Source organism: Vombatus ursinus, unplaced genomic scaffold (genome assembly GCF_900497805.2).
Source record: "Vombatus ursinus unplaced genomic scaffold, bare-nosed wombat genome assembly UNPS02005659.1, whole genome shotgun sequence".
NCBI classification, from domain to species: Eukaryota; Metazoa; Chordata; class Mammalia; order Diprotodontia; family Vombatidae; genus Vombatus; species Vombatus ursinus.
Genome location: NW_020945437.1, coordinates 26,285,208 through 26,310,147, shown reverse-complemented (window position 1 = coordinate 26,310,147; position 24,940 = coordinate 26,285,208). Strand labels below are relative to the sequence as shown.

General features: G+C 44.7%; 1 protein-coding gene across 1 annotated transcript; it reads right to left on the bottom strand.

The window, feature by feature from the left end:
- Positions 1–4,206: 4,206 nt before the first annotated feature.
- On the bottom strand, positions 4,207–15,012 carry LOC114032759 (SUN domain-containing protein 2-like). The gene is made up of 12 exons (XM_027848189.1): positions 14,956–15,012; positions 11,479–11,552; positions 10,322–10,449; positions 9,937–10,072; positions 8,748–8,791; positions 8,202–8,358; positions 7,657–7,854; positions 7,392–7,476; positions 7,027–7,151; positions 6,707–6,874; positions 5,811–5,903; positions 4,207–5,553 (listed from the first exon to the last, which is right to left on the bottom strand). Exons 1-12 carry the CDS (start codon positions 15,008–15,010, stop codon positions 5,440–5,442), a joined length of 1,377 nt encoding a protein of 458 aa, XP_027703990.1. The 5' UTR covers positions 15,011–15,012; the 3' UTR covers positions 4,207–5,439.
- Between the last annotated feature and the right edge of the window lie 9,928 nt (positions 15,013–24,940).

The following is a 24,940-nucleotide window of genomic DNA, read 5'->3' as shown; positions in this document are numbered from 1 at the left end:
ACCAAAAGATCAAATATTCTCAGGAAGACATTACTTGGTGAAACTTGGTTAAAGTGCCATAAAAATGTGAGTGATTGTGTGATCTGACATAACAATAATAGCATTGATATTGATTGCACTTTAAGGATTGCAAAGCACTTTACAAATAGGATTTCATTGGATCGTCACTATACCCATTTTATAAATGAGGAAACTGAGGCAGAAAGAAGTTAAATGACTTACCCAAGGTCACACAGGAAGTGAAGTGTCTGAAGCCGGATTGGAGCTCAGACCTTCCTGATTCCAGGTCTAGTGATCTATCCACTGGGCACCTTTATGTGGATGTACTCTTTGGCTGAGCTGGTCTTCTTAAGAATGTCTGACTCTAATGGCTATGGCTGGAATTTTTATGGGGCTCAGGGATATGTAGAGATGGAGTATAATTGCTGCATGGGGTAAAATTAGCCAATCTCTTTTGTGCCCAAGAAACAGAACTCAGGGGACCATTCACGTCCTTTCCTAGGAGGGTAAGGCTATGGAACAGCTGAGCACACTGCATTCAGAGAAGATCCTTACTTCCTTTGAAGATTTTTTGTTAAAGTTCATTTTTAATTTATGGAATAAAACAAGAATTTTCCCAACAAATTGAAATTTAAAAAAATATGATTGCATATGAAACTGCAAATCTATTATGTACAACTTGCTATGCCACTGAAATATATAATAAAGTTATATTGTAATGTTTATCCTTTTTTTCTTCTCTTTCCCCCACCCTACAGATGGCCGCCATTAGACAAAATAGGTATACATTTATGTGTATGTGAGTGTGTGTGTGTGTGTGTTTGTGTGTGTGTAAAATTACTCTCTAACTACTTCTATCTATCGGTTCTTTCTCTAGGAATTTTAGAGTACTATTTTTGGTTCTGGCCTGAATTGGAAACCATCATACCCTGAATCAGGGAGCTGGAGCAAAACAACTCCCAAAGCTGACTTTCTGAACAATAACCAGGATGTTTTCTGGTGAGAGAGAGTCCTATCACTATCATGCCAAATGAGTAGGAGGTGTCTCTCATGCAGTGGCCTTGGGCCTAGCTCCTCAGGTAGGCCCTCTTCCCTTCCACCAGTATTTGACAAAGTTATAATTGGACACCTGCTGAAGAGGATGCCAATTGCCACCTCTCCTGGCCATGACCTGAGAAAATAGCACCTTAGGGTCAACAAAGTAGGAGCAAAAACAAGGACACATAGGGGCACAACAGGGGTCTTTCTGGGACAATTCCAGAAGATAAACAGAAAAGTCCCAAGACAGGGTTTGGTATGAAGAGTAAACACCTCCAGGCTAGGGGTAACTTGAACAATAAAAGGCAAGCAGCTTAAACAAGAATCAGGAAGCCTTGGGGTTTTTTGGCTTGGGAGGATGCCTAGCCCCAGCCAAAGGAACATAGACCCTGGGGAAGTGAGGAAAGCTGGGCATCTGAGCCCTGGAAGATCAAAGAAACCTCTGCTAAAAAGAAACTGCAGACCCAACTGTGCTTCACTGAGCTGCAGGGGCCAGAAGGAGCCAGCACAGACCAGGTAAGTGCACAAGCTGTGGGGCAGAAGGCCCCTGGCTGTGGACACTGACAGGAGTCTGGAGGTTGGGCTTTGGTTCCAGGCTAGAGGGGAGAAATGAAATCTAGGGCAAGAGGCAGCAACACCCACAACCTAGGGCTAGACCTGATGACAAAAAGCTATTACTACAAAAATTACAAAGGCAAAATAGAAAGAATTCAACCACAAAGAGCTATTTTGGGGCTAGACAAGACTGCTGTTCATCTTCAGAGGAAGATATTGAACCAAGGAAACCCCTTTCTACCCCAAAGAATAATGTCAAATGGTCACCTGCCCAAATACAGTTCAAAGAAGAATGTAAAAAAGACTTTAGAAATCAAAGGAAAGAGATGGAGGTAACACTAAACAAAACAAAAGAAGAAGAATCCAAGAAAAAGAAGAAGACAGTGAAAGGAAAGTCAACCAATTAGAAAAGGAGATCCAGAATCTCAAGGAAGAAAATGACACCTTGAAAATCAGAATTTTGGGGGCAAGGGGAATCCATTGAAATTATAAAAGATCAAGAAGTAATTAAACCAAATATGGATAAGGAAAAAAAAATAGAAGAGAAAGTGAACTATCTTATAAGAGAATCCACAGACCTACAGAAAAGATCAAAGAGAAAAAAATATAAAAATAATCAGATTACCTGAGAGCTATGATAAAAAATAATCTTGATACAATAATACAAGAAATTTTTAAAGAAAAATGTCCTAAAGCATGAGAACAAGGAGGGGGGAGTAGCAATAGAAAAAAAATCCACTGATCACTACTTCAAAGAAATCCTTTGAGAAAAACTCATAGGAATATTATAGACAAATTTTGGAACACCCAGCTCAAGGAAAAAATATGACAAGCAAGAAGAGAAAAACAATTTTAAAAGGATGGTTCCACAATCACACAGGACCTAGCAGCTGAGAACATAAAGGACTGCAAGTTTATGATATTTTTGCTTCCTTTCTCTATTCTGTATTTGAGTCTTGGTGTCTGAGTCTACAATAAAATTCAATCAAATGAAAAAGAAAAGAATACCGAGGTGGGAAGACAGAAGAGTCAAAAACCTGTAAGCAATCCATCCATTTCCTGAAATGGAAAGATGGAAAGTTGTTATTTGTAATGCAAGAGACCTTTCTCATGAGAGAGCATAGGGTGAATTCAATATGAAGGGATGACATTCAAATATAAAATGAAGGGATGAGAGAGGAATGTACTGGGAGAAGGAGAAAGGGAGAGGCAGAATGGGATAAATTATCTCCTCTCAAAGAGGCAAGAAAATGCTTTGACATTGGAGGGGAAGAGGAGGGAGATGAGAAGGAATTAGTGAACCATTGGTATTGGCATAAGGAGGAAATAAGGACACACTCAGGTGGGTATGGAAATCTATCTTCCCCTACAAGAAAGTAGGGGGTAAGGGGATAAAGGGGAGGGTGATAGAAGGGTGGGCAGATCGGGGGAGGGGTTAGTCAAAAGCAAACAATTTTGAGGAGGGACTGGGTGAAAGGAGAAAATCGAATAAATGAGGGGGAGGTAGACTAGGATGGAGGGAAATATAGTCCTTCACATCATGACTATTATGGAAGTGTTTTACATGAATACAGAAGTATAAACTATATTGAATTGCTTCCCTTCTCAATGAGGGTGGGGGGAAAGTGAAGGAAGGGAGAAAACTTGAAACTCAAAGTTTTAAAAATCAATGTGAAAAGTTGTTTTTACATGTAACTGGGAAATTAGATACACAGGCAATGGGGCATAGAAATCTATCTTACCCTATAGGAAAATAGAAGGGGAAGGGGATAAGAGAAGGGGGGGGGTGAGAAAAGGGAGGGCAGACTGGGAGAAGGGGGAATCTGAAGCAAAACCTTTTTGAGGAGGGACAGGGTACTCAGGGCACTGCCCCCCAAGGCCTCACGCAGCAGAAAGACAGCTGCCCTTTAAACACAGGGTTTCCACCACAATCCTGACTCTTTTTCCCCACTACTCAAGCAGGTGATTTCAAGAGCAACCTCCCTGTGTGAGGTAGAGAAGAAGCAAGGACAGATCCAAGAGAAGAGTTATTTGTGTATAGGCCTAAATTAGAGTATGTCTATAGCTAAATCAAACTAGAGAATTAAATAGTAGTTTTTGTGATGAGGAAAAGCTAAGCCATCTGTAGGTTCCTATGTGGGGTTACTCAGATAGTAGCTTCCTGGGGAGTTGACAAAAGCAGAGGGGGCAGATTGGGCTGAGGGGCAGCTGGGGTCAGCCCGGAACTTGCTGCTGCTGGCCCTTAAAACCTGCAGAAGAGTGGGTCGCCCCTGCTGCCTTCTGGAGGCAGTGACCAGCCCTGTGGTATGAACTGCTGCCTTCCCCCCTGATGGTAAGAGGCAGAAAGGACAGCGATACCTCTGTGGCCATCAGTATTTCATGGCCAGCCCCCCACATCCAAGCTGAAGCTGCAGTGACTATCACCCTGGGGACCTGGGGAGGCACCCAAGAATGTAGCCCTTAGCTTTTCTATCTGATGTAAAAGAACCATGAAATAGATCTCTAGATAAATACAAACATCTCTATCTACATAATACAATGGGCCAGGAGGCCCAAAAAATGTGCCCTCCCTCTCCCATCCCAGCCTTAACTCCAATAAGCCACTCCCCCCACCCTATCCCAATCAACTTAACACCTGCCCATGTGATAACATGTCCCAAAAGGAACTAGAATCCAAGTGCAGAGCAAGAGCCTGATGAGTCTCCAATGGCCTGTTTCCCCGCAGAGGCACCTGGGCCATGTCACGTCTGCCCCAGGGATACAGGGCAGCATCAGCTCAACACCAGCCCTAGACAGGGCAAGGCAAGGGCCAATCTCAACAGGATCCCGGCCAGTCTCCTGCTCAGCATAGTCACAAGCACATTAGCTGATGGTCCCAAAGGAGACACAGCACAGTGACTGAAGTCCAGGTCAGGAGGTGGATGAAGCCATAGCTAGACTGGAGAAGTAGGGTCTCTGGATACTTGAGGGCAGGCAGGAGAAACTTGGTACCAGCAGCATAAGGGAAGGCCCTCTCCCCATGGCTCCTGGCTGCACTCTGAGCCCACCTCCCTTTCAGCATTCTCTAATCCATCAGTAATTCTCTGTCTAATAATACTTCCTTTCCCACACACCTGAAACCTTCCAGTCCTCTCTAAATGAAGCCCCAGGAGGTACAAGGGGCCACCAAGCCATGGCTACACCCCCAGCTGCCATACTGTTTCTAAATGCCACTTCACACGATCCTGGATGCAGAACTTCCCTCAAATCCAGGCTGTTGGCCTTGTCAGAATCAAAAGCCAAGACAAGTGTGGTCATTCCCAGTTACTTCCCATTTCAAAGATGGCACCCATCATGGCCGGTGGTGAAGGGAATCATGCAAGTTCCCCTGGAGAGTGGCATTAGCCACCTACTGGAGCATGCCCATGTCAGACTGGCTACCAGTCTGCCCTTTGCAGCTGCCCAATTTGTCATTGCCCTAGAGCCAAGGTGGTGTAAGCTGTGTTTCTGTGGGACTGCTGCTGAGCATAGCAAGGTCTTCATTAGTCCCTACCACACCCCCAACACATAATAGAAAACTATTTCTACACCTCTTGGAGGTGGGCAGGGCCTGGCAGGAAGCTGGGCAACCTGACCCTGCAGATGATGGGGATTGAAAGAGAAATCGCTCAGCTGGTGGTCTAGTCCATATCAGAGAGGTCTGGGTGGGACAAGATGGCTCCACAGAGGTGGGCTCCCACCTTTTGTCTCTCTCCCAGATGTCTCAGCGGCCAGAAGGGAATGAGCCTGGGGGAGGGAGGAGGAGGTGGGAGAGCTGCTTGCTGGTGGTAGAAGGAGGAAAGGGTGAAGGGATCCCGGAGGGAGGTGCTAATTGGCAGGCTTGCCATGGACCCGGAAACGGTAAATGCAGGTATAGTCCGGGTGACCCCAGTTATTCAATACTCGAAGCTCTACCAGTTGGTATGGAGCTGTGCTGTTGCCCTGCGGGAAGAGGAGAGTGGGGTCAGGAAGCCCCAAGATCCCTTGGTGGACTCCCACAGCCCTTCTGCCCCAGGCTTCCATCAAAGACCAGTGGCTGAATTCAGCCCCAAGCTTATCCCTCAGCTTCCTATCAGACCCATTGGGACCTGGCTTCCACTGCAGCCACTTGCCAAGCCACAGCGTCCCAGTGGCTGGTAATCCAGCCCTGGAGATCACCAACATGCCTGGATCCCTGCTGTGGGATCAACCCTCCATACCTGAAAGGGGAAGGTCTGAATGGCCTCCCCAGCATTCTCATAGGTGAACTGCCCCAGGGCAACCCCCTCCACCTGGGAATCTTCATTGAGACCCTGCACAGAAGGAAAAACAAGGGGAATAGAGGGATGGACAAATGGATGGCTGGGAGTGGAGTGCACGAAAGGTCATGCTGTTAGGACAAGAATCCAAATCAGTCCATGGAGGGAAAATGGGGGAGGTGGCAGGGGGAGGAGGAGGCAGATAAGGCAGGATATATTGGGGAGGGGAAAGAGGAGCAAACACAATCCAACTTCATGTTGCCTGCCTTGATCCCCTCACCCTCTAGCATCTCTCTCACTAATTCAATAGACAGAGCCTTTCCCCTCCTAGGCCTCAGCCTTCTCAGCCTCTTCCCCAAAGCTGCTGAATGACTTGGGACAAACCCCTTCAAGTATGGGTGCCACACTTTCTTCATCTGAATCAGGATTTGGGTCCTGAAGCATCCCTCTCCCCCTGCACATTTCACCTTCTCTTCTGGCTCCATCTTTTCTCCCAAATCCTCCTTACAATGGACATTCCATCTCTGCCTTGACCAGGTGACTGTGTAGGGAATGGCAATCCCCATCCCTGCCCAACTCGTCCATGGGACACCTGGCCACTCAGGCAACTGGCTATAGTAAAGGACCCTAAGGCACATTGTAATCTTGGCTGTTCTTGCTTCTGTGGTTGTCTTTTCCTGGCTTTTCTCTAAGTAGAGGAGGAGGAACAGAAGGGCTGGGCCTGGAGTGAGGAGATCAGCCTCAATGTCCCATGTGTCAAATGGGCACAGCCTTGCATTGCTCACCTGGCAATGCTGCTGTTAAGAAACGACTTTGCGCCACTCTGGAAAGGAGAGCTGCCAGGCTCAGGTACTCACCAAGATGACAAAGTCCTTTGGGGCACTGGGGATGTCACTGTTTGGGGACAGGGCTTTGGGCACGTGCTCCAAAGTGACGGCAGTGAGCTGGATGCCGCCAGACAAGTGCACCACGACAAAGCCCCGGGGGTCCCGGAATGCCCAGCAGTTGCCAGGGTAGACGTCTGGCTGTGGGCACAAGACAAATCAGGTGAAAGGAGGCAACAGATGGAACAGATCCCGATCGTGGGGCCCCTCTGCCTTGAGGTCCCAGCTCCCATAGAGGAGGGTGGCAGATGGCACATAGAGAGCAAAGCTGGGGGACCTTTGTTCAGCCCTACCTGGAGGATGACTCTTGGCGACTGGAAATAGCGCCACAATGGGATGCCCAACAGAGTGAAATGGGCAGACCACTCCGTCCTGATGCCGTATGTCTCTGAGGAGCGGCTACTGACAATGCTGGCTCCTGAAAGAGCAACATGGAGAGAAGTGTGTGGGGAGGGGGGGGTCCTGAGAGTTGGGAGGACACAGAGATGGCTTAAGGCAGCCCTCAAGGTGAGGGGGTGCTGCCTGGGAATCACCCTTCTTAACTGCCACGGCCCATAGGGGGCATCTTGATTTGTCAATTCCTCCTGTCTCCTAAGGTCCATCCTGATTTGCCAATCCCTTTGGTCCCAAGCCCTCTGGCTTTCTGCAGGCCACCTACCTGAGGACTCCAGGGCATAATCCACAAGCCCGATGCGATCTTCACTGTGTTCTTTCAGGGCCTCCTTAATGATCTGATTCACTTCCTAAAAGACAGGCATGCACTACTTAGGGGCCAGGTCACCTGCAGGGCTGGCCCAGCCCATGTGGGAGGCGAGCAAGCATGCTACCTGCTCAGCCAGGGTTTTCCCCTCCCTCCTGGCAGGCTCTTCTGAGGGCAAACCAGTGACCCCAGCCAGGAGGACAGCCAGTGGGGCAGGCCTCACCTCCTTTGTCACACCGGTGGTCATTCCTTCCTTCAGAAGGCTCAGTCTTAAGATGGCAGCAGCTTTGCTCACAGACTTGGGCCACTCTTGGGCCACATGACTCACAATTCTGTGCTCCAGGTCATGAAGCTGGGCCTGCACCTCCTCTTGCTTAATACCAAGGACCTGCTGAATCCAACCAGGGACCTTAGACTCCACCTAGAAGCCACCAGAGGAAAGAGCTCAGCAAACACCAGAGCAACAGAAGAAATGAGGAAGCAAGAGGGCCTGGACAGGGGGCCTGTGGTGTCTAGAGTCACTCTGAGTTCTGGGGTCAGCATGTGCCACCTTGGTGCCAGGGAAGGCATGGTGAATCAAGTAACTGGCATTTCTCCACTGCTTTGAGGTTTGCAAAAATCATCTCATTGGACCTGCTAGGGGCTGTCATTATCCCAATTGACAGATGAGGAACATCCTGTCCATATCATAAAGTCCACCCAATGGGCCTACATCTTTGGGAATCACCCAGGGGACGCGTGGCCTAACTGGTAGACCAGATGATTCACCTCATTGCGCAGGGCCACCATCTTCTCTGGCCAAAGGTGTAATTCTTTTTGCACCTCAGCTTGCCTCTGGCTCAAGGCCACCAGCTCCTGCCTCAAGCCAACCAGCTGGGCCTCTAGGGAATCCATCTCCTTTGGCCTTTTCTCCTCTTGGGAAGAACTAGACAGGGACAAAAGGAAAGGTCAAAGTCAACCTGGAGAATAGGCACTGGAGGACGGAGTCAAACAGAGGCCAGGAAATGGAACTGTGTCTCCTGCAGAAAACCACGACTCAATGGAAAGGACAGAGCCAGAGGCCTGGGTGCAAGTCTTTGCTGACATCTACTCCCTGGGAGAGCCTGGGCAGATCATTTCCCTCCCAGGCCTCAGTACCTTCATCTGTTCTCTGAGGTCGGCTTCAGTTTGGATCGATCCTATAAACCTGCTAACTGAAGTGTTCGGGCTCCAGTGACCCCTCTCTCCCTGGGAATCTCACTTGTGCTCTCTCAGCTCTAGCTTTCTACCCCTCTTTCCCTCCTTTTCTCTTTGCCAGGCAGTTTGGGGCCTTACCCGTGCCACTCAGATGTCTTCTGCACCACCTCACTTTCCAGCTCCTGGAAGGACAAAGAGTTTAGGAGGAAAACACCAACCTTTACCCAGAGAACCCTAGAGTGTCAACTAAAATAAATCAGTTAAAACAATTCCTTAAACCAAATTGCAGGATAAAAAAGTAATCCATGAAAACCATCAGCATTTCTATACATCCACCAAGAAAATCCAGCAGGAGAGAGAGAGAGAGAGAGAGAGAGTGAGAGAGAGAGAGAGAGAGAGAGAGAGAGAAATTCTTTTGAAAAAACTGTGGTCAGTATACACACAGGAACTCCAGGAACACAATTACAAAACATCCTTCACACACAGAGACAGATCTCAACAACTGGACACATATTCATTGCTCAGGCATAAGTCAAGGCAATAGAATCACAGTGACAAAAGTACCGAAATTAACTTACTTATTCTATGTCATCCCAATCCAACCACCAAGAAAGTTCTTTGGTAGCAAACAAAGTCAATACCCATCTGCAGGGGAATGAATGGCTAAACCAACTGTGGCTTATGGATACAATGAAATATTCTGATGCTAGAAGAAACCACAACTCTTGTTTTAGAAAGATACACATGACAAGACTTACATGAACTGGGGCAAAGTGAAAGAAATCAATGAAGAGTACAAGATAAACAAGCACCGCAGACAACCATGTAAATGGAGTGAATAACCAACATCTGAAACCAAATGTTGTGAAAAGATCATGCTGGAGCGTGGCCTCAAAGATCATCAAGGAGGACATTTTTCCCTTCCCTTCAATGCTGTGCTAGGAGTCGACTGGCATGGAATCTGCACAGAAGGCAGGACTCTGCTGCTGTCTTGGTTGGTTTTCCTGAACTATTGTCTTCCCCTCTTGTTTTATACTTTGGTTTAAGGGATGACTCTGTGGGAGGGGGAGATGGAAAGGCTATATTGAGAAAGGTGGTGATATGAAAGCAAAATGAGAAACTACCCTTTCCAGTCAGTCATAAATATACATATATATATATGTATAGATATACAGATATACAGATATATATAGATATACATATACATATGTGTGTGTGTATGTATTTATGTATGTCTAAAGTTTTCCATGAATTGGGGTTTTTTTCTGTTATTGTTTGATCTTTTTATCTGCCTGCAAGGTCATCATGGCTCCACATATCAAATCACCTGGTGGATAAGCTTCTGGTGGGCAGCCAACATGATATGCACATGGCCTTCACGTCTTCCCAGCTTGGTAAAGTCTGCTAGTCTGGGCTGTGCTGGCCAGTTTGTGGAGACTCCTCGGGTTCCCAGAGTCACCCCACTGAGTGACAAGGTGCTAGGGAAGGCCTTTTGTGTAAGGCAACTGATTTCAATTGAAGGCGGGGCAGTGATGAGCTCTGAGTGTTAGAGAGACTGACATTGAATTGCCCAAGGTCTGAAAGGCAGCAAGTGGCAAAGCTTGAACTTTGATCCTGGCTCCCACACTGGGTTGAGAGGAATGAAGTGGATTGTGAGCGGGTTGTCTGCCCATCTTGTGTGAAGCGTTCTAGACACTCAGTTGGACACTCACCTGGAAATACGAGGGGGACTGTGCTGGTTCCCACCTGTCCTCTCTCCTGCTGCTACCACGGGCTGTCCACCAGGAGAGCATAGCAGGGTGGAAGGTCTGTAGTCCATAGGGGTAGAAACACCAAGCACCTAACACACGGGAGAAAAGGCTCATTGAGACAGAGGCTGAGGTGTCAGAAGGGCAAGAAGTCTAGGGTGAGGACCTCCATCCAGCCTGAGTATGGCAGTGTCGCGTCGATGTGAGCTAGGAGCCCAGCCTAAGGAAAGCAGATGTGCTAGGGTCCCCATGATGTGGAAGGCTATGGCTAGAGCCACTTCCATCCCAAGAGCCTTCAGGAAAGGGATCCCTCTCTCATGATCCTCTAAGAAGGATCCTACTTTTGGATGATGGCAACAATGAGGGATGAGATTCAGCTGGGACAGGACATGGAGACTGAAGCCACAAATGCTGCCTTCTTGTCCCAAGTCTGGTCAACAAAAGTCCCTGTCCCTTTTGAATGAGGACCAGAATGTTCTCTGTAGAGAGGCTGACTACAGACAGCCGCTGGTGACCATCTGCATGTGGTATCATCATTCCTGAGCTGGACTTGATCTCACAGTATGGACTGAGTAATGTCATGGCTCTTGACCAAGGGTCCAGCCCTTCTGGGATCATGCCTGTCTCTATTGGCCTGTCTGTTCTCACCAATGAGAAGGGGCAAAGCCCCCAGACCTTTCATTGACTGTGTGTCTTGCTCAGATAACAGATTCCTTCCTGATTCAGTGCCTCTCCCAATCCCCCACCCTCAAGTGCCGGGTCAGTGACCACGGAGGGCACAAATAAATTAACTCCATGCCCCTGACATGCTCAAGGTGGGTGGGACAGCCATCCTGACCTTGCAGCATGAGGCTCTGAGGCCAGCATATACAAGACACACAATAAAGGTTTGTTGGATTGGATGGAGAGGAGAAGGAGAGACAGGACGGAACTCTGACATTTGAGGCAGGAGAGCTTGCCCACATGTGGCCTGGGTCCCTTTTGCCAGGGCTTTTGTCCCTTTGGCTCCCTAAACGTTCCCCTTCAACGATCTCTCTTCCACATTTTGACAGCCCTGTCCCCAAACCCTTGTCCTTCGCCCCCATCTGGAGTGGCCGACCTGGGCACTCCACAAGGCTCACCATAAGCCAGCGAAGCCACAAAGAACAGCATTCCCAAGACGAAGAGGAGCAACTTCTTCCAAGTGCAAAAGCTCCTGGATTTCATTGGGATGAAGGAGATGTTAGCACTTTCCCTTCACCACCCCTGGTTCCTGGCAGACCCTCCCTAAGTGGCAAATGAAACAACCAAAAGGGTGTGCCCACTCTTCCCCCTCCCACCTCCACCCCCTGCCACTGGGTACCCAAGAAGTGGAGAACTGGGCTTGTATGGACAACCCTTGGCGTAAAGTGGAAGGAGAAAACTTGGCTTTTCTGAAAGGCGCTTGTGTTGTTATGCAAGGGGACATGCTGCCCTTTGACAGGTCTAGTGGAAGGTTTCTCCGTATCAGGCCTCCATCAAAACTTTGTTAATGTGCTGCTCATGAATTAGTTAGTCTTCTTTTGTCTAAGTCCTTACAATGCTTGTCCATTTGGACTTGGAAGAGCTGCAGGAGGGACCCCTGCTGAGGCAGGCTGGTCACCATTGCCCAGCCTATGCTCCCAAGAATCCAGGGCAGGCCTGGGCCACCTACCAGCCTTGAGGACACATGTGGTCCACTAGGTCCTCCACTGTAACCAGAGTTCACCAAATCAATCCCCTTCAGCAAAGGATTGATTCTGTCAAACTTGGACTCAGTTCAAAAGTCGCACCCAAGCACCTAGAAGGCCACATGTGGCCTGGGGACCTCAGGTTCCCCACTCCTGCTCTAGAGGCTCCTGGATTCAGCCCTGGAGGCAGCTTGGAGAACTGCCCATGCTCCTCCACAGAGAAACTGCAAGCATGGCCTGGAGACCTGGAAGACTGGGCAGAAAATTCTGGATTGGAACCCCAAAGGAGGGAGTGTCCCTGCAAACTCAGGACCCTCAGACTAGCAGAAGTGAACTCACCAGACTCAGTTGTGATCAGAGGCAGGAACTACTGAGGGGAGAGCTCCTAAAAGATACTCAGGAAGAGAGTCCCACTTGTAGTCAGAGCCAACCCACTTCCCTGAAGAAGCAAGAGGAATGGGGGCAGGCGAGGGCTGCTAAATGTTCAACAACCAGCTCTGGAGGAGGGCAAGGCACCCACAACCCATTCCTCCCATCATCTTCTTCAGTGGAGACACTCAATAAAACCCTAATTGGGAGCTGACTCTCAGGAGCAGGTTGCAGCTGGTCCCAGCACACTCCTGGCCCTGACCTGAGTCTATCATAAGATTCATTGCCTAAAAGTCTCCAACAGCTGAAAAGGAACAGGGCAAAGCCTAAGGGGAAATTGACCTGGAGGACTGCCTCATTTTCCCCATCTGCCAAAGAACAGGTTTGGCTTACATGATCTCTGAGTTTCCTTCAAGCTCTAGATCTTTGATCCAGTGATCAAGGTTGGACTTAAACTGTTTCCCCCAAATGTTTGTCCATTCTTGTCTACCTATCTTTGTTCATACCTTTCCCTCTTTGCCAGAATTATTTTCTTTTCCTAGATGCATCTGTTAACTTTAGACAGCCCCTCAGTTTTCCAAGGTATTCTCCTGCTAGTCTTCCCTAAAGAAGCCATTTTTCAATCCCTCGGAATAAGGAATGCCCCAGAGATTTTATTTTTCACCAATTAGAGAGATGATTAATTGGTTTATGATTACACACTGGTTAGTAACAGAACCAACTATTCATAGTCATATGAAAAAATGCTCTAAATCACTATTGATTAGAGAAATGCAAATTAAACCTACTCTGAGGTACCGGCTCATACCCATGAGGTTGACTAATATGACAGAAAAAAGAAATGATAAATTATGGAGGGGATGTAGGAAAATTAGGACATGAATGCACTAACAGTGGAACTGTGAACTGATCCAACCATTCTGTAGAGCAATTTGGAACTATGGCCAAGGGTCTATCAAACTGTAATCCCTTTGATCCTGTAATATCACTGCTAGGTCTGTATTCTAAAGAAATGAAAAAGGGGAGGGCAGGAAAGAACCAATTTCAACAACAACATTTATAGCAGCTCTTTTTGTGCTGGCAAAGAATTGGAAATTAAAGAGAAGTTCAACAATTGGGGAATGGCTGAACAAGTTGTGGTATATGATTGTAAAGGAATATTACTGTCCTATGAGAAATGATGAATAGGCAGATTTCAGAAAAACCTGGACTTACATGAACTGATGCAAAATGAAGTGAGCAGACCCAGGAAAGCATTGTACACAGTAACAACGATACTGCATGATAATGAATTGTGAATGGCTTATTCTCAGCAATCCAATGACTCAAGACAATTTCAAAGGACTCATGATGAAAAATGCAATCTACCTCCAGAGAAAGAAGTAATGGAGTCTCAGTGAAGATGGAAGCATACTATTTTTCACTTTCCATATGTTCCCCCTCTCCCCCTCCTTTTTGGTCTATGTCTCCTTTCACAACATGACTAAGACGATATGTTTTCCATGAACATGTATAACCCATATCAAATTGCTTACTGTAACAGGGAAGGAGAAGGTAAGAGAAGGAAAAAAAAATTTTGAACTCAATTTAAAAATAAAATGTGTGTTTAAAATTGTCTTTGCATATAACTGGGGAAAAAGAAAATATTACTTTAAAAAAATAAAATGGTTATATAGCATGACGGCAACTCCTGCTTTTTTTTTTTGATTCACTTGATGCAGAGTACATTTTTTTCCATCCCCTGTTTTATTTTGTGTATGTCTTTGTTTTTTAAAGTTTATTTCTTGCTGTTTCTTGTAAGCAACAGATTGTAGGGTTTTGTTTTCTTATCTAATCTGTCATTTTTTTTTTATTGGATTGTTTAATCCATCTGCTTTTAAAGTTAAAAGAGCTAAATTTACATTTTCTTCCATCTACCTCTAAAATTGGGATTTTTTCAAGTTATGATTTTTCCCCTCTTCTGCTATAAACATAGTATTATATTCTTTTAGATACTTTAATCTTTTTTTTAAGCTGTCCCTGTTTCCACTGGCTCTCTCTCCCTCACCCTAGTGCCCTCTTATCACTTGTTACCCCTTTTCCTTTAGAGTGTTATTAGCTTCTCTCTCTTGCTTTTATCTGTTTATATATGTCTCCCTTCTTATTTCTCTCACTTGGGTAGATTGCCCCCTTTTCTCCTTCCCTTCAGCTAGTCCTGTACATTAGGTTTTTTAAAATTCTTTTTTTCTGCAGCTTTTCAAAAAAGGATTTTCTTTCAGTTTCTTCACCATCCATCTCTTCTTTCTGTCTACCCTAGACCTTTGTTCTCTGATTCATCACCCTTATAATCACCTCTCTAGGTCTTTTTTCTTCATATAATCAAAGCTTCCAAGGCCATTCTAGTCTCTGACCTCTGGGCCCTTTCTGCTCCTGCCTTGTAGGGCTCATCCCATGGGTTCTCCTTTTCCATTGTGCCTCACTCTCACAACAATGCCAATTATGGCAGCTATCAGAGAGGATACTGCCCTGTTGTAGGGCACATCTCCCACCACTGATCCATACCTTCTCTTGTTGGACACTTCTTTCTATATTTGCCTGGAGATCTCTCTGGGTCCATGCTCTTGCACTCTTTCAGATGCCAGTTGCCCCCAAAGGTTCCAACTCCCCCCTTAACAAGACAAGTAGATATTTCAGGCACCAAATCCCCTGGCTTCATCCAGGGTAAGGGTTTCATCTCCCTTCTCCCATAGGTGCATTCATCAGTGGATTCCCCTTCTCTCACCAAAGTAAAGCCTTTATCTTTTCCTTTTGTTTTCAGTCTCCCCCAGCTCCTCCTTAACCACTTTCTGCAGGCTTTTCTCTTTGGGAAACTACAGAGGTCACCTCCCCCTCTTAGCTAACCCTGCATTTGATGCTGGTGAATTATTCTCTTGTTTCTATCCCTTTGCTCCCCTCTCCCCATCATCAAGGGCAGCCTGGTGCTGTCTTAATAGCTCTTTACCTATCTTGGGTCTCAGTGTGCAATTAGCCATGCTAAGAGTTTCGTTTCTGGTGCCTACTCCTTCGTTTGCAGAAATAAAAATGATTTGAAACAAAACACAAAGTGCAACTCTGCCTTCTCTCTACTGTTACTTGTCATTAAATTAGCTGCCTTTCTTCCCCAAAAGTCTTATTTTTTCAGTGACTTTCATTCTTTATTTTTTGGTAATACAACTTTAAAAAAAAATCCAAAACCACTCTTTTTTTTTTGTCTTTGAAGTGTTAAACTTCTTCCTTTGCAGAAGAAACAAAGGAAGTGAAACAAAAACAAAGTGCAACTCTGCCTTCTCTCTACTGCTACTTGTCATTAAACCAGCCACCTCTTTTCCTCAAAAGTCTTATTTTTTCAGTGATTTTGACCTTCCATTTTCTTGTAAGACAACTTTATTTATTTATTTATTTTCAGGAGCAGTTTTAATGATAACTCAGGCAAATTTTTTTTGAGAAAAAAATTACATGTTTATTTTCAATAACCTCTTAATGGGATTTCATATTTTCTTTTTAAAAATACTAACCATTTATTTAGTTTTAGTTTTCAACATTTGCTTCCACAAGATTTTGAGTTCCAAATTTTCTCCCCATTTCACACCTCCCCCCACCCCAAGACTGTGTGCATTCTGAATATCCCTTCCCCTAGTCTACCCTCCTTTCTATCATACCCTCCCCCTTCTCTTATCCCCTTCCCCTTCTATTTTCCTGTAGGGCAGGATAGATTTCTATACCCCATTGCCTGTATAGCTTATTTCCCAGTTGCACATGAAAACAATTTTTAACATTTGTTTTTGAAATTTGGATTCCAAATTTTCTCCCTTCCTTCCTCTCCACCCACCCTCATTGAGAAGGCAAGCATCTTAATACAGGTTATATATGTGTAATCATGTAAAACACTTCCATAATAGACATGCCATGAAAAACTAACTCTATTTCCCTTTATCTTATCCCCCCCCATTTATTCTATTCTCTCTTTTAACCTTGTCCCTCCTCAGAAGTGTTTGCTTCTGATTACCCCCACCCCCAATCTGCCCTCCTTTCTATCATTCCCCCTTCTTATTCCCTTCCCCCCTATTTTCCTGTAGGGTAAGATAGATTTCAATACCCGATTGAGTGTGTGTGTTATTCCCTCCTTAAGCCAAATCCAATGAGAATAAGATTTACTCATTCCCTCTCATCTTCCCCCATTTCCCCTCCACTTGTCTGTTTTATGTGAGATAATTTACCCCATTCTACCTCTCCCTTTCTCCTTCTCCCAGTATAATCCTCTCTCACCCCTTAATTTTATTCTCCAGATATCACCCCTTCATCTTCAACTCACCCTCTGCCATCTATCTATCTATCTATCTATCTATCTACCTATACATATAATTTTTTTTCTTACCCTAATAGGTCTCATGAGTTACAAATATCATCTTTCCATGTAGGAATGTAAACAGTTCAACTTTAATAAGTCCCTTATGATTTCTCTTTCCTGTTTACCTTTTCATGCTTCTCTTGAGTCTTGTATTTGAAAGTCAAATATTCTATTCAGCTCTGGTCATTTCATCAACAATGCTTGAAAGTCCTCTGTTTCACTGAGTGTCCATTTTTCCCTCTGAAGGATTATATTCTGTTTTGCTGGGTAGGTGATTCTTGGTTGTAATCATATCTCCTTTGCCCTCCAGAATATCATATTCCAAGCCCTCTGATCCCTTAATGTAGAAGCTGCTAAACCTTGTGTTATCCTGATTGTGTTTCCACAATACTTGAATTGTTTCTTTCTGGCTGTTTGCAATATTTTCTCCTTGACCTGGGAACTTTGGAATTTGGCTATAATATTCCTAGGAGTTTTCCTTTGGAAATGTCTTTCAGGAGCTGATCAGTGGATTTTTTCAATTTCTATTTTACCCTCTGGTTCTAGAATATCAGGGCAGTTTTCCTTGAGAATTTCTTGAAAGATGATGTCTAGGTTCTTTTTTTGATCATGGCTTTCAGGTAGTCTAATCATTTTTAAATGATTTTTCCTGGATCTGTTTTCCAGATCAGTTGTTTTTCCAACAAGATATGTCATATTGTCTTCTATTTTTTCAGTCTTTTGGTTTTGTTTTACAATTTCTTGATTTCTCATAAAGTCATTAGCTTCCATTTGCTCCAATCTAATTTTTTTTTTTGGCTAGTCAATGGGGTTAAGTGATTTGCCCAGGGTCACACAACTCCTAAGTGTCAAGTGTCTGAGGCCATATTTGAACTCAGGTCCTCCTCACTCCAGGGCTGGTGCTCTATCCACTGCTCCACCTAGCTGTCCCACTACATTCAAATTTTTAAGGAAATATTTTCTTCAGTGAACTTTTGGAGTTTCTTTTCATTTGGCCAATTCTGCTTTTTCTTCTTCTTTTTGGCTTTTTGGATCTCTTTTGCCATTTGGGTTAGGCTATTTTTTAAGGTGTTATTTTCTTCAGTAATTTTTTTGGATCTCCTTTAGCAAACTGTTGACTTGTTTTTCATGATTTTCTTGCATCACTCTCATTTCTCTTCCCAGTTTTTCCTCTACTTCTCTTACTTGCTTCTCAAAATCTTTTTTGAGCTCTTCCATGGCCTGGGACTGGTTCATATTTTTCTTGGAGGCTTTGGATGTAGGAGCTTTGACTTTGTTGTCTTCTTCTGGTGGTATGTTTTGATCTTCTTTGTCATCAAAGTAAGATTCTAAGGTGTGACTTCTTTTTTTACACTGTTTACTCATGTTCCCAGTCAATTGCTTGAGTTTTAAACTCTTTGTTAAGGTAGGGATCTGCTTCCAGTGTGGAGAATGTACTATCCCAAGCTTTGGGGGTTTTGTGCAGCTGTTTTCAGAAATACATCTAGGGACCTGTAAATTTTCAATTCTTTCAAAGTGGTACAATCAAGGGTGAGGTGTTTACTCCACTCTTGGCCTGTGTTCTGGTCTATGAGTGACCACAAGCAGTCTTTTCTGCCTTGAAACTGTGAGGAGGGTTTCCTCTCCATGGCCACTACAAGCTTCACCATGCCAGCACTCCTCTTCACCCCAAGATCGCCACCCAGAGCTGTGACCCAGATCCAAGCACAGGCAAAGCAAGAGAATTCTGCCTCAGCACCAGTAAAAAGATCCTTGAAATCCCCCTCTGATCAGCTGCTTGATCCCCCCACCACCTGTGGGTCAAGAGCTCTAGAAGCAGCTACCACCTGGGGCTGGGACCAAGTTTCTCTCTCACCACTGTCTGACAGACCTTTCCTACTGACCTTTCTAAGATGTCTCTGGTGTTTGTGGGTTGAGAAGTCTGGAAACTGCCACAGCTCCCCTTGATTCAATTCCCTGAGGACTGCTCCAGGTTTGCTGAGGTCTGTTCTTTGCCTTTGTGGCCCACACTGAATTGCATTCCTCTCCCAGACTGGTGCAATAGACCTTTCTGATCAACCATCCAGGTTGTCTTGGGCTGGAAATTTGTTTCACTCTGTCTTTTTGTGGGCTCTGCTGCTCTAGAATTTGTTTAGAGCCATTGTTACAGGTATTTGGAGGGGTTTGGGGGAGAGCTCAAGCAAGTCACTGCTTTTACTCTGCCATCTTGGCTGCACCTCTCATGATACAACTTTTAAAAAAATCCAAAGCCAGACTTTTTTTGTCCTTAGCTCTCTTTCTTTAAAAAAATTTTTAGGCAGTTGAGGTTAAGCAACTTGCCCAAGGTCACACAGCTAATAAATGTCAAGTGTTTGGTCTGAGGCCAGATTTGAACTCAGGTACTCCTGACTCCAGGGCTGGTGCTCTATCCACCGTGTCACCTAGCTGCCCCCATTCTTGGCTCTCTTGCTAAACTCAAATCACTCTGTGCTTTACCATTCCTGACCTTGGCCTTGTTTCCAACTTTTCTTGATTAAAAAAAAAAATCTTGTTTGGTGGGTTCCTTGTGCATACACTTTGGCCCCTTGAGACAAATCCCATTTTTCCTCTTTTTTGTATTGTTTCCTCAGAATTTCCCTCCTGAGCAGCTCCCATTTTTGTTGGGTCCCTTTGAATGTGGGGTGCAAGCTTGGTGTCCATGGTGTGTCTCAATCAGGGTTAGGGTCAGGGTTTCCCTCTTGTCTAGGTGGCATCAGCCTCTCCCTGGAAACTCCTACTCTGCCGGTCCCAGTCATGATGCATCTAGTAGGTAGGGCTTAGAGTTGGTTGCCTTCTCCTATGTCACCACACCTCAGATCTCTGTGACTGGAGCGCATCACTATCACGTGTTCTCCCTTTCTATGACAAGTCTCCCTTGAAAAAGTTCTTTTTGGTATCATTTGCTTCTACCTCACCTATATTTCCCAACATAGCTCTCCCTTTCCCTATCCCCATAGAGCCGTTCCTTCTAACAAAGAAGAAAAGAGAGAAAACAGATCAGCCAAAGTAACCAACAAACCAAAAAGTTCTGACATATGCCATGTGCCACACACATAGTCCCCCACCTCTACAAAAAAGGTGGCAAAGTGGCCTCTCCCCTCTGTGCCTTGGAAGCAAGTTTGTCCCTATAATTTCAGAGAACTCACTGTCAATTGTTTTGTTGTTCTTTCCACTTACTTTGTTGTGACCCTTGTGTCTATTATTTTCTAGCTTTGTCCTATTTCACTTTTCATCAGTTTATGCAAGTCTTGCCTCACTTCTCTGCAGTCATCTTATCTTAGCACACATGAATACTCCACGGCTTCCATATTTTCCAATTTGTTTCACCATTCCTCATCCAATGGGCATGTATCTCTTTTGTTTCCAGTTTTTTGCATTCCCAAAACTATTGTTACAAATATTTTGGTACAGAAGGAGTCTTTCTTTGATATCATTGATCTGGTTGGGGTATGAGACTAGTAGCAGGACTTCTGGTCAAAGGTTTTATATATCATAGTCACTGTCCAGCATAATCACAAAGGACTTTCTAGAACTGTTAGGCCCAGCTGTACCTCCAGCAACAGGTCATTCATGTGCTTGTCTTTCCATGGTCTTTCAAACACCCAGTATTCCCATTTTTGTCATCTTTGCCAATTGACTTCAGGAGTGGGTGAAACCTTGGAGTTGTTTTGATTGGCATTTCTCTGTTCTTAGTCATTTGGAACAATCTTCCTTAATGTTGACTATAGGTACAATTCTTCTTTTGATTCCCATGGGTTTCTAACTTCTCTGCTCAGTGTTGTTACTTTTATAATTCCAAACATATCCTGCAGAGCCTTGCATTTCCAATCCCTGAGTTTACTCATTCTCCCTTTGGAAGCTGCAGGGTTTCCTTCCTGCTTCTCTGCTCTACCATTTCCCAGGATGATCCTGATGAAAGTTCTTTTATTCTTACAGTGCTCTGTAAAAGGGAGCTCTGAATGAGAATTGGCAGAGCCTTTAGGGAGAGATCATCTATTCGATCCGTTGGCTTTGGAGGGAGGATCCTGAGACTCAGCAAGGTCACCTGGGGGTCCAAAGTCACACAGATAGTGAGGGACAGACTTGGACTTGCCCCAAGGTTCTCTGAATCCAACACTTTCATCCTGTTTTGGAGAAATCAAAATGAGAAATTAATCCACACATGTTAGAGCTGAGTTTATTTTTCACAGAAGGGTGCTATAAGGGATCATGTACAATATGCCTGCTTTTATCAGTTAACCAAATCTAAGGAATATCAAGTTAGCAAGTTTATGTAGCCACAAACAGGCACTTCCATTCCTCAGAGGCAGCTGGGTGGTACAGTGGATAGATAACTGAATCCTGAGTCAGAGAGATCTGAGTTCAAATCTAGTCTTAGACACAAGTTGTGTGAATTTAGACAAATCCTTCAAGCTCTGTCTCCTTTTTTCCTCATCTGTAAAATGGGGATAATAATAGTGGTTACCTCCCATGGTTGATGTGAGAATAAAATGAGTTGATATTTTTAAAGCCCTTTGCCAACTTTGTTGTTGTTGTTTGTCCTTCTTTCTCAAAGAGGACCAATGACATCAAGAGGGTGAGGTCTTGACTTGCAAGTAAATTGGATTTAAATGATGCAGTATTGTGCAAAGTCACCAGCCTCACTTTCTCCTCCAGAGTCATCTGAGTCCAGTGGCAAGGCATAGGTCAGGATGACTGGAGATGGCCCCAGATGCAGTGGGAGGCTTTGACCTTTTTAAGCTAAGGTCTTTCCCAGGTCTCAGTTTACCTGAAGCAACACCCATTCAATGATTTAATGCTAGGTAAGAAATGAGACCAAAAATGGCCTTGTTTGCCTACTAAAAAACAAAAACAAAAACAAAAAAATCAATCAGTCTGAGAGAAGAAGATCCTCAGGGTTCCTGGCCAGAACAGAAACAATTGCTATTTATACTCACTCTGAGGCATCAAACCCCAAACAATGACCAAGTGAGGATTTGCCAACTTTAAAGCACTATAGAAGTGCTAGCTTTTATTGATATCTGGTGTTATCTGACTGAAGAACAAATTAGAAAGATCTAGAAATAGGGTAGGAGGACTGGAATTTTGACCCAGGGTGTTAACTTTCATTTCTTCCTAGGTTCCTCCATCATGCCCTGGGGAAATCACCTTCCTCCTCCCTCCTCCTCCAGCCCCTCATTTTCAGTTTCTTTTAACTTCCTCTATTACAATGGAAACTCTTACAGTGCAGGGATTGTCTTTCTTTTTGCTAGTATTAGTTTTTCCAGCTCTCAGTTTGGTGTCCAGCACTTAGTAAGGCCTGAATAAATGCTTGCTGATTGACTGATTGCATAGAGGGAGTGATTCATCCCTGCAGTGGTCCAGTAACTATTATTACTAGCTTCACTCCTCAAGGTCTTCTGCTGGCTTGTAGGACCCCATCCTTTTCCTGTTTTGGGTGGGGGGGCCTTTTTTTGTCATCCTTTTCCCAAGCTCCGTTTTCTTTTCCAACTAGACATTCTGTGTGGCTACACTGGGAGTTGGGCTGTACCTTGGGAAACATGTGGCCAGAAGTCCAATCTTGTCCTCAGGATCTAAAGGTCCTTTATTCCTTCCTGTACAGGAACAGTCCCAGTTCCTGCCCACCCCTACCCCACAATGTCCCAACTACTTTTTCCCCTTGGTGATAGGATTCCTAATTAGGGCTCCAAAGAAAATCAAGTGAGGGGCAGCAGGTACTGGATGGGGACTCAGAGCACCTGGTTGTGTAAAATATCGCCAAAGCTTATTACCTCTGTGAATAGAGTTTTTTATTTGATTCTGGAAGTGATAAGGAGTTACTGTGTTTTATTGAATTGGGGGTTGGCATGATCACACCTGAGCTAGAGGAAGATGTGTTTGGAAGTTTAATGGAGGATGGACTGGAGTGAAGACAAAATGGAGGTAGGGCACCGACCAGGTGATAAAGTTCTACAGGATGGTAGTAGAAGGATCGGAGGAGAGAAGGAGATGGACATGTAAGATGTTAGAAAGGTAGACTGGACACAGCTTGGCAATGGATTAGATATGAGCAGGCAGGGAAAAAACGGAGCAAGAATATGAGAATTTACTAATGAGATCTACAGGTTAGTGGTCCTGGAATTCCAAGATCTCAACAGGCGGGTCCTACCTGAAAGAATTTGACCCAAACCTTCTTTCAGTCAAAAACAAAGTTTATTGAAGATTTGCCATATTAGCTAGACTCTTAAGGAATCTGAGCATCTGTGGGCTATTGGGTAGACTGTGAAAATCTGGGACTCTTAATAGAGACAAGATGGACCTTACATACAGAAAGACTGTGCGAGGGATCTAGGAGTGGCCGGTAGTCTATGAGGTAATAGAATTCCAGGGAAATGGAACCTAGATAGGACCAAAGGTGGGAAGTGACCTGGGGCCATAGGGAGGCAAGACAATGGAAGGCTAGGCTAGGTCAAGGATAACAGAATTGGGGGTAATGGGTATAGCCAAAATGAAAGGCCAATTGACAGAATCATGGCCTCAGGGGAATGCCAGAGATCTCCTTGATCAAGTGGGAGAATTCAAGCACAGTCCAAGGGTTTTCTAGGGCCCAAATAGACAAATGGGGCCCAAATTGGGAGGAAGGTCTCACTTTGGGCCCATACCCCATCATTTATTAAGTACTTACTAAGTGCCAGATAGCAAACTAAGTGCTGGGAATACAAATACAAGCAAAAAGAAAGACGATGCCTGAAGTTAAGGAGTTTCCACTCTAATGTGGCAAGATAATAGAAACTGAAAATGAAGGTTGGGGTGGGGGGCTTGGGGGAGGTGGAGGAAGGTGACTTGCCCAGTGAATGTTAACACCCTGGTCAAAATCCCTATCATAATGATGCTGTCATGGGACCTGAACCCCTAAAAGTGAAAGATCATGTCTCTGAAAGCAACCCACTCCCTGGTATTTTGCCTGAGATATCTGGTCCATCCCAGCCCACCTTGATTGCTTAACTAGCTTCCTTGATACTCCTTAATCCCAGCCAGACCCTTTCATTGTCTGCACCTGGCCACCCCAGGCTACTTGCCACTCCTTCATCCCATCCAGATCTTCTCATGGTCTTTTTTTATATAAAGGCATCAATTTTACCCCCATTAAATTGGGCAGACTCATTAGAAATCTCCAACACTACTATTGATGTTACAAATAAACTAGCTACTTGGACTAGAAGGCTTGAGTGGTCAAATTCTTTCAAGGTACACCTGCCCCACACCCTTGCATTTTGGGGTTCCCAGCACCTCCAAACCACAACACTTTCATCCTGTTTCTAGGTCTTTCTAATCTGCTCTTCAAGCAGGTAACACTAGATAGCAACAATAACTAGCATTTATAAAGTTTGGAAAGGCCTTTACAAATATCACCTCATTTTGTTTTCACATCAACCATGGGAGGTAGATACTATTATCCCCATTTTACAAACGAGGAAACTGAAGGAGTCAGAGCTTGAAAGATTTGTCTAAATTCACACAGCCAGTTGGTGTCTGAGGCTATATTTGAACTCAGCTTTCCCTAACAAAGGGTACAGATGCCTGTTTGTGGCTACATAAACTTGAAGACTTGGTTTTCCTTAGATTTGGTTTCCTGATAAAGGCAGGCATAAGGTAAACAATCTCTTAACTGTTGCACTTTCTACATCAATAGCACCCTTCTGTGAAAAATAAACTCAATTCTAACACATATGGATTAATTTCTCATTTTGATTTATCAGAGAGAGAGCTGACTTTGGGTACAGAGAATCTTGGGTGAAGTTCCAAGTCTGTCTCTCACTGCTGATGTGACCTTAGACCCCCAGGTGACCTTGCGGAGTTTCAGGATCCTCCCTCTAATGGCAGCGGATGGAATAGATGATCTCTCCCTAAGGACTCTGCCAATTCAAATCTCAGAGCTTCCATTTAAGATCGTAAAAGAACTTTGATTGTAAAAGAACTTTCATCAGGATCATCCTGTAAAATGGATACAGAAGAGAAGCAGTTTCCATGGGGACAGTGAGTGCACTCCAGGGTTTGGAAATGCAAGATTCTTTAAGAAATACTTGGAATTATAAGCATAACAGTACTGAGCAGACAAAAGAGAAACCCTTGGGATTCAGAAGAATTGTACTTACAATCAAC

Excerpts from the sequence above, each read along its gene's own strand:
- LOC114032759 (XM_027848189.1), bottom strand. The coding sequence starts at position 15,010 with ATGGACCCAGAGAGATCTCCAGGCAAATATAGAAAGAAGTGTCCAACA. Across the intron at positions 11,553-14,955 it reads GAAGTGTCCAACAAGAGAAG|GAGCTTTTGCACTTGGAAGA; the intron begins GTATGGATCAGT and ends AATGAAATCCAG. Across the intron at positions 5,554-5,810 it reads TTCAGACCTTCCCCTTTCAG|GGCAACAGCACAGCTCCATA; the intron begins GTATGGAGGGTT and ends CTCTTCCCGCAG.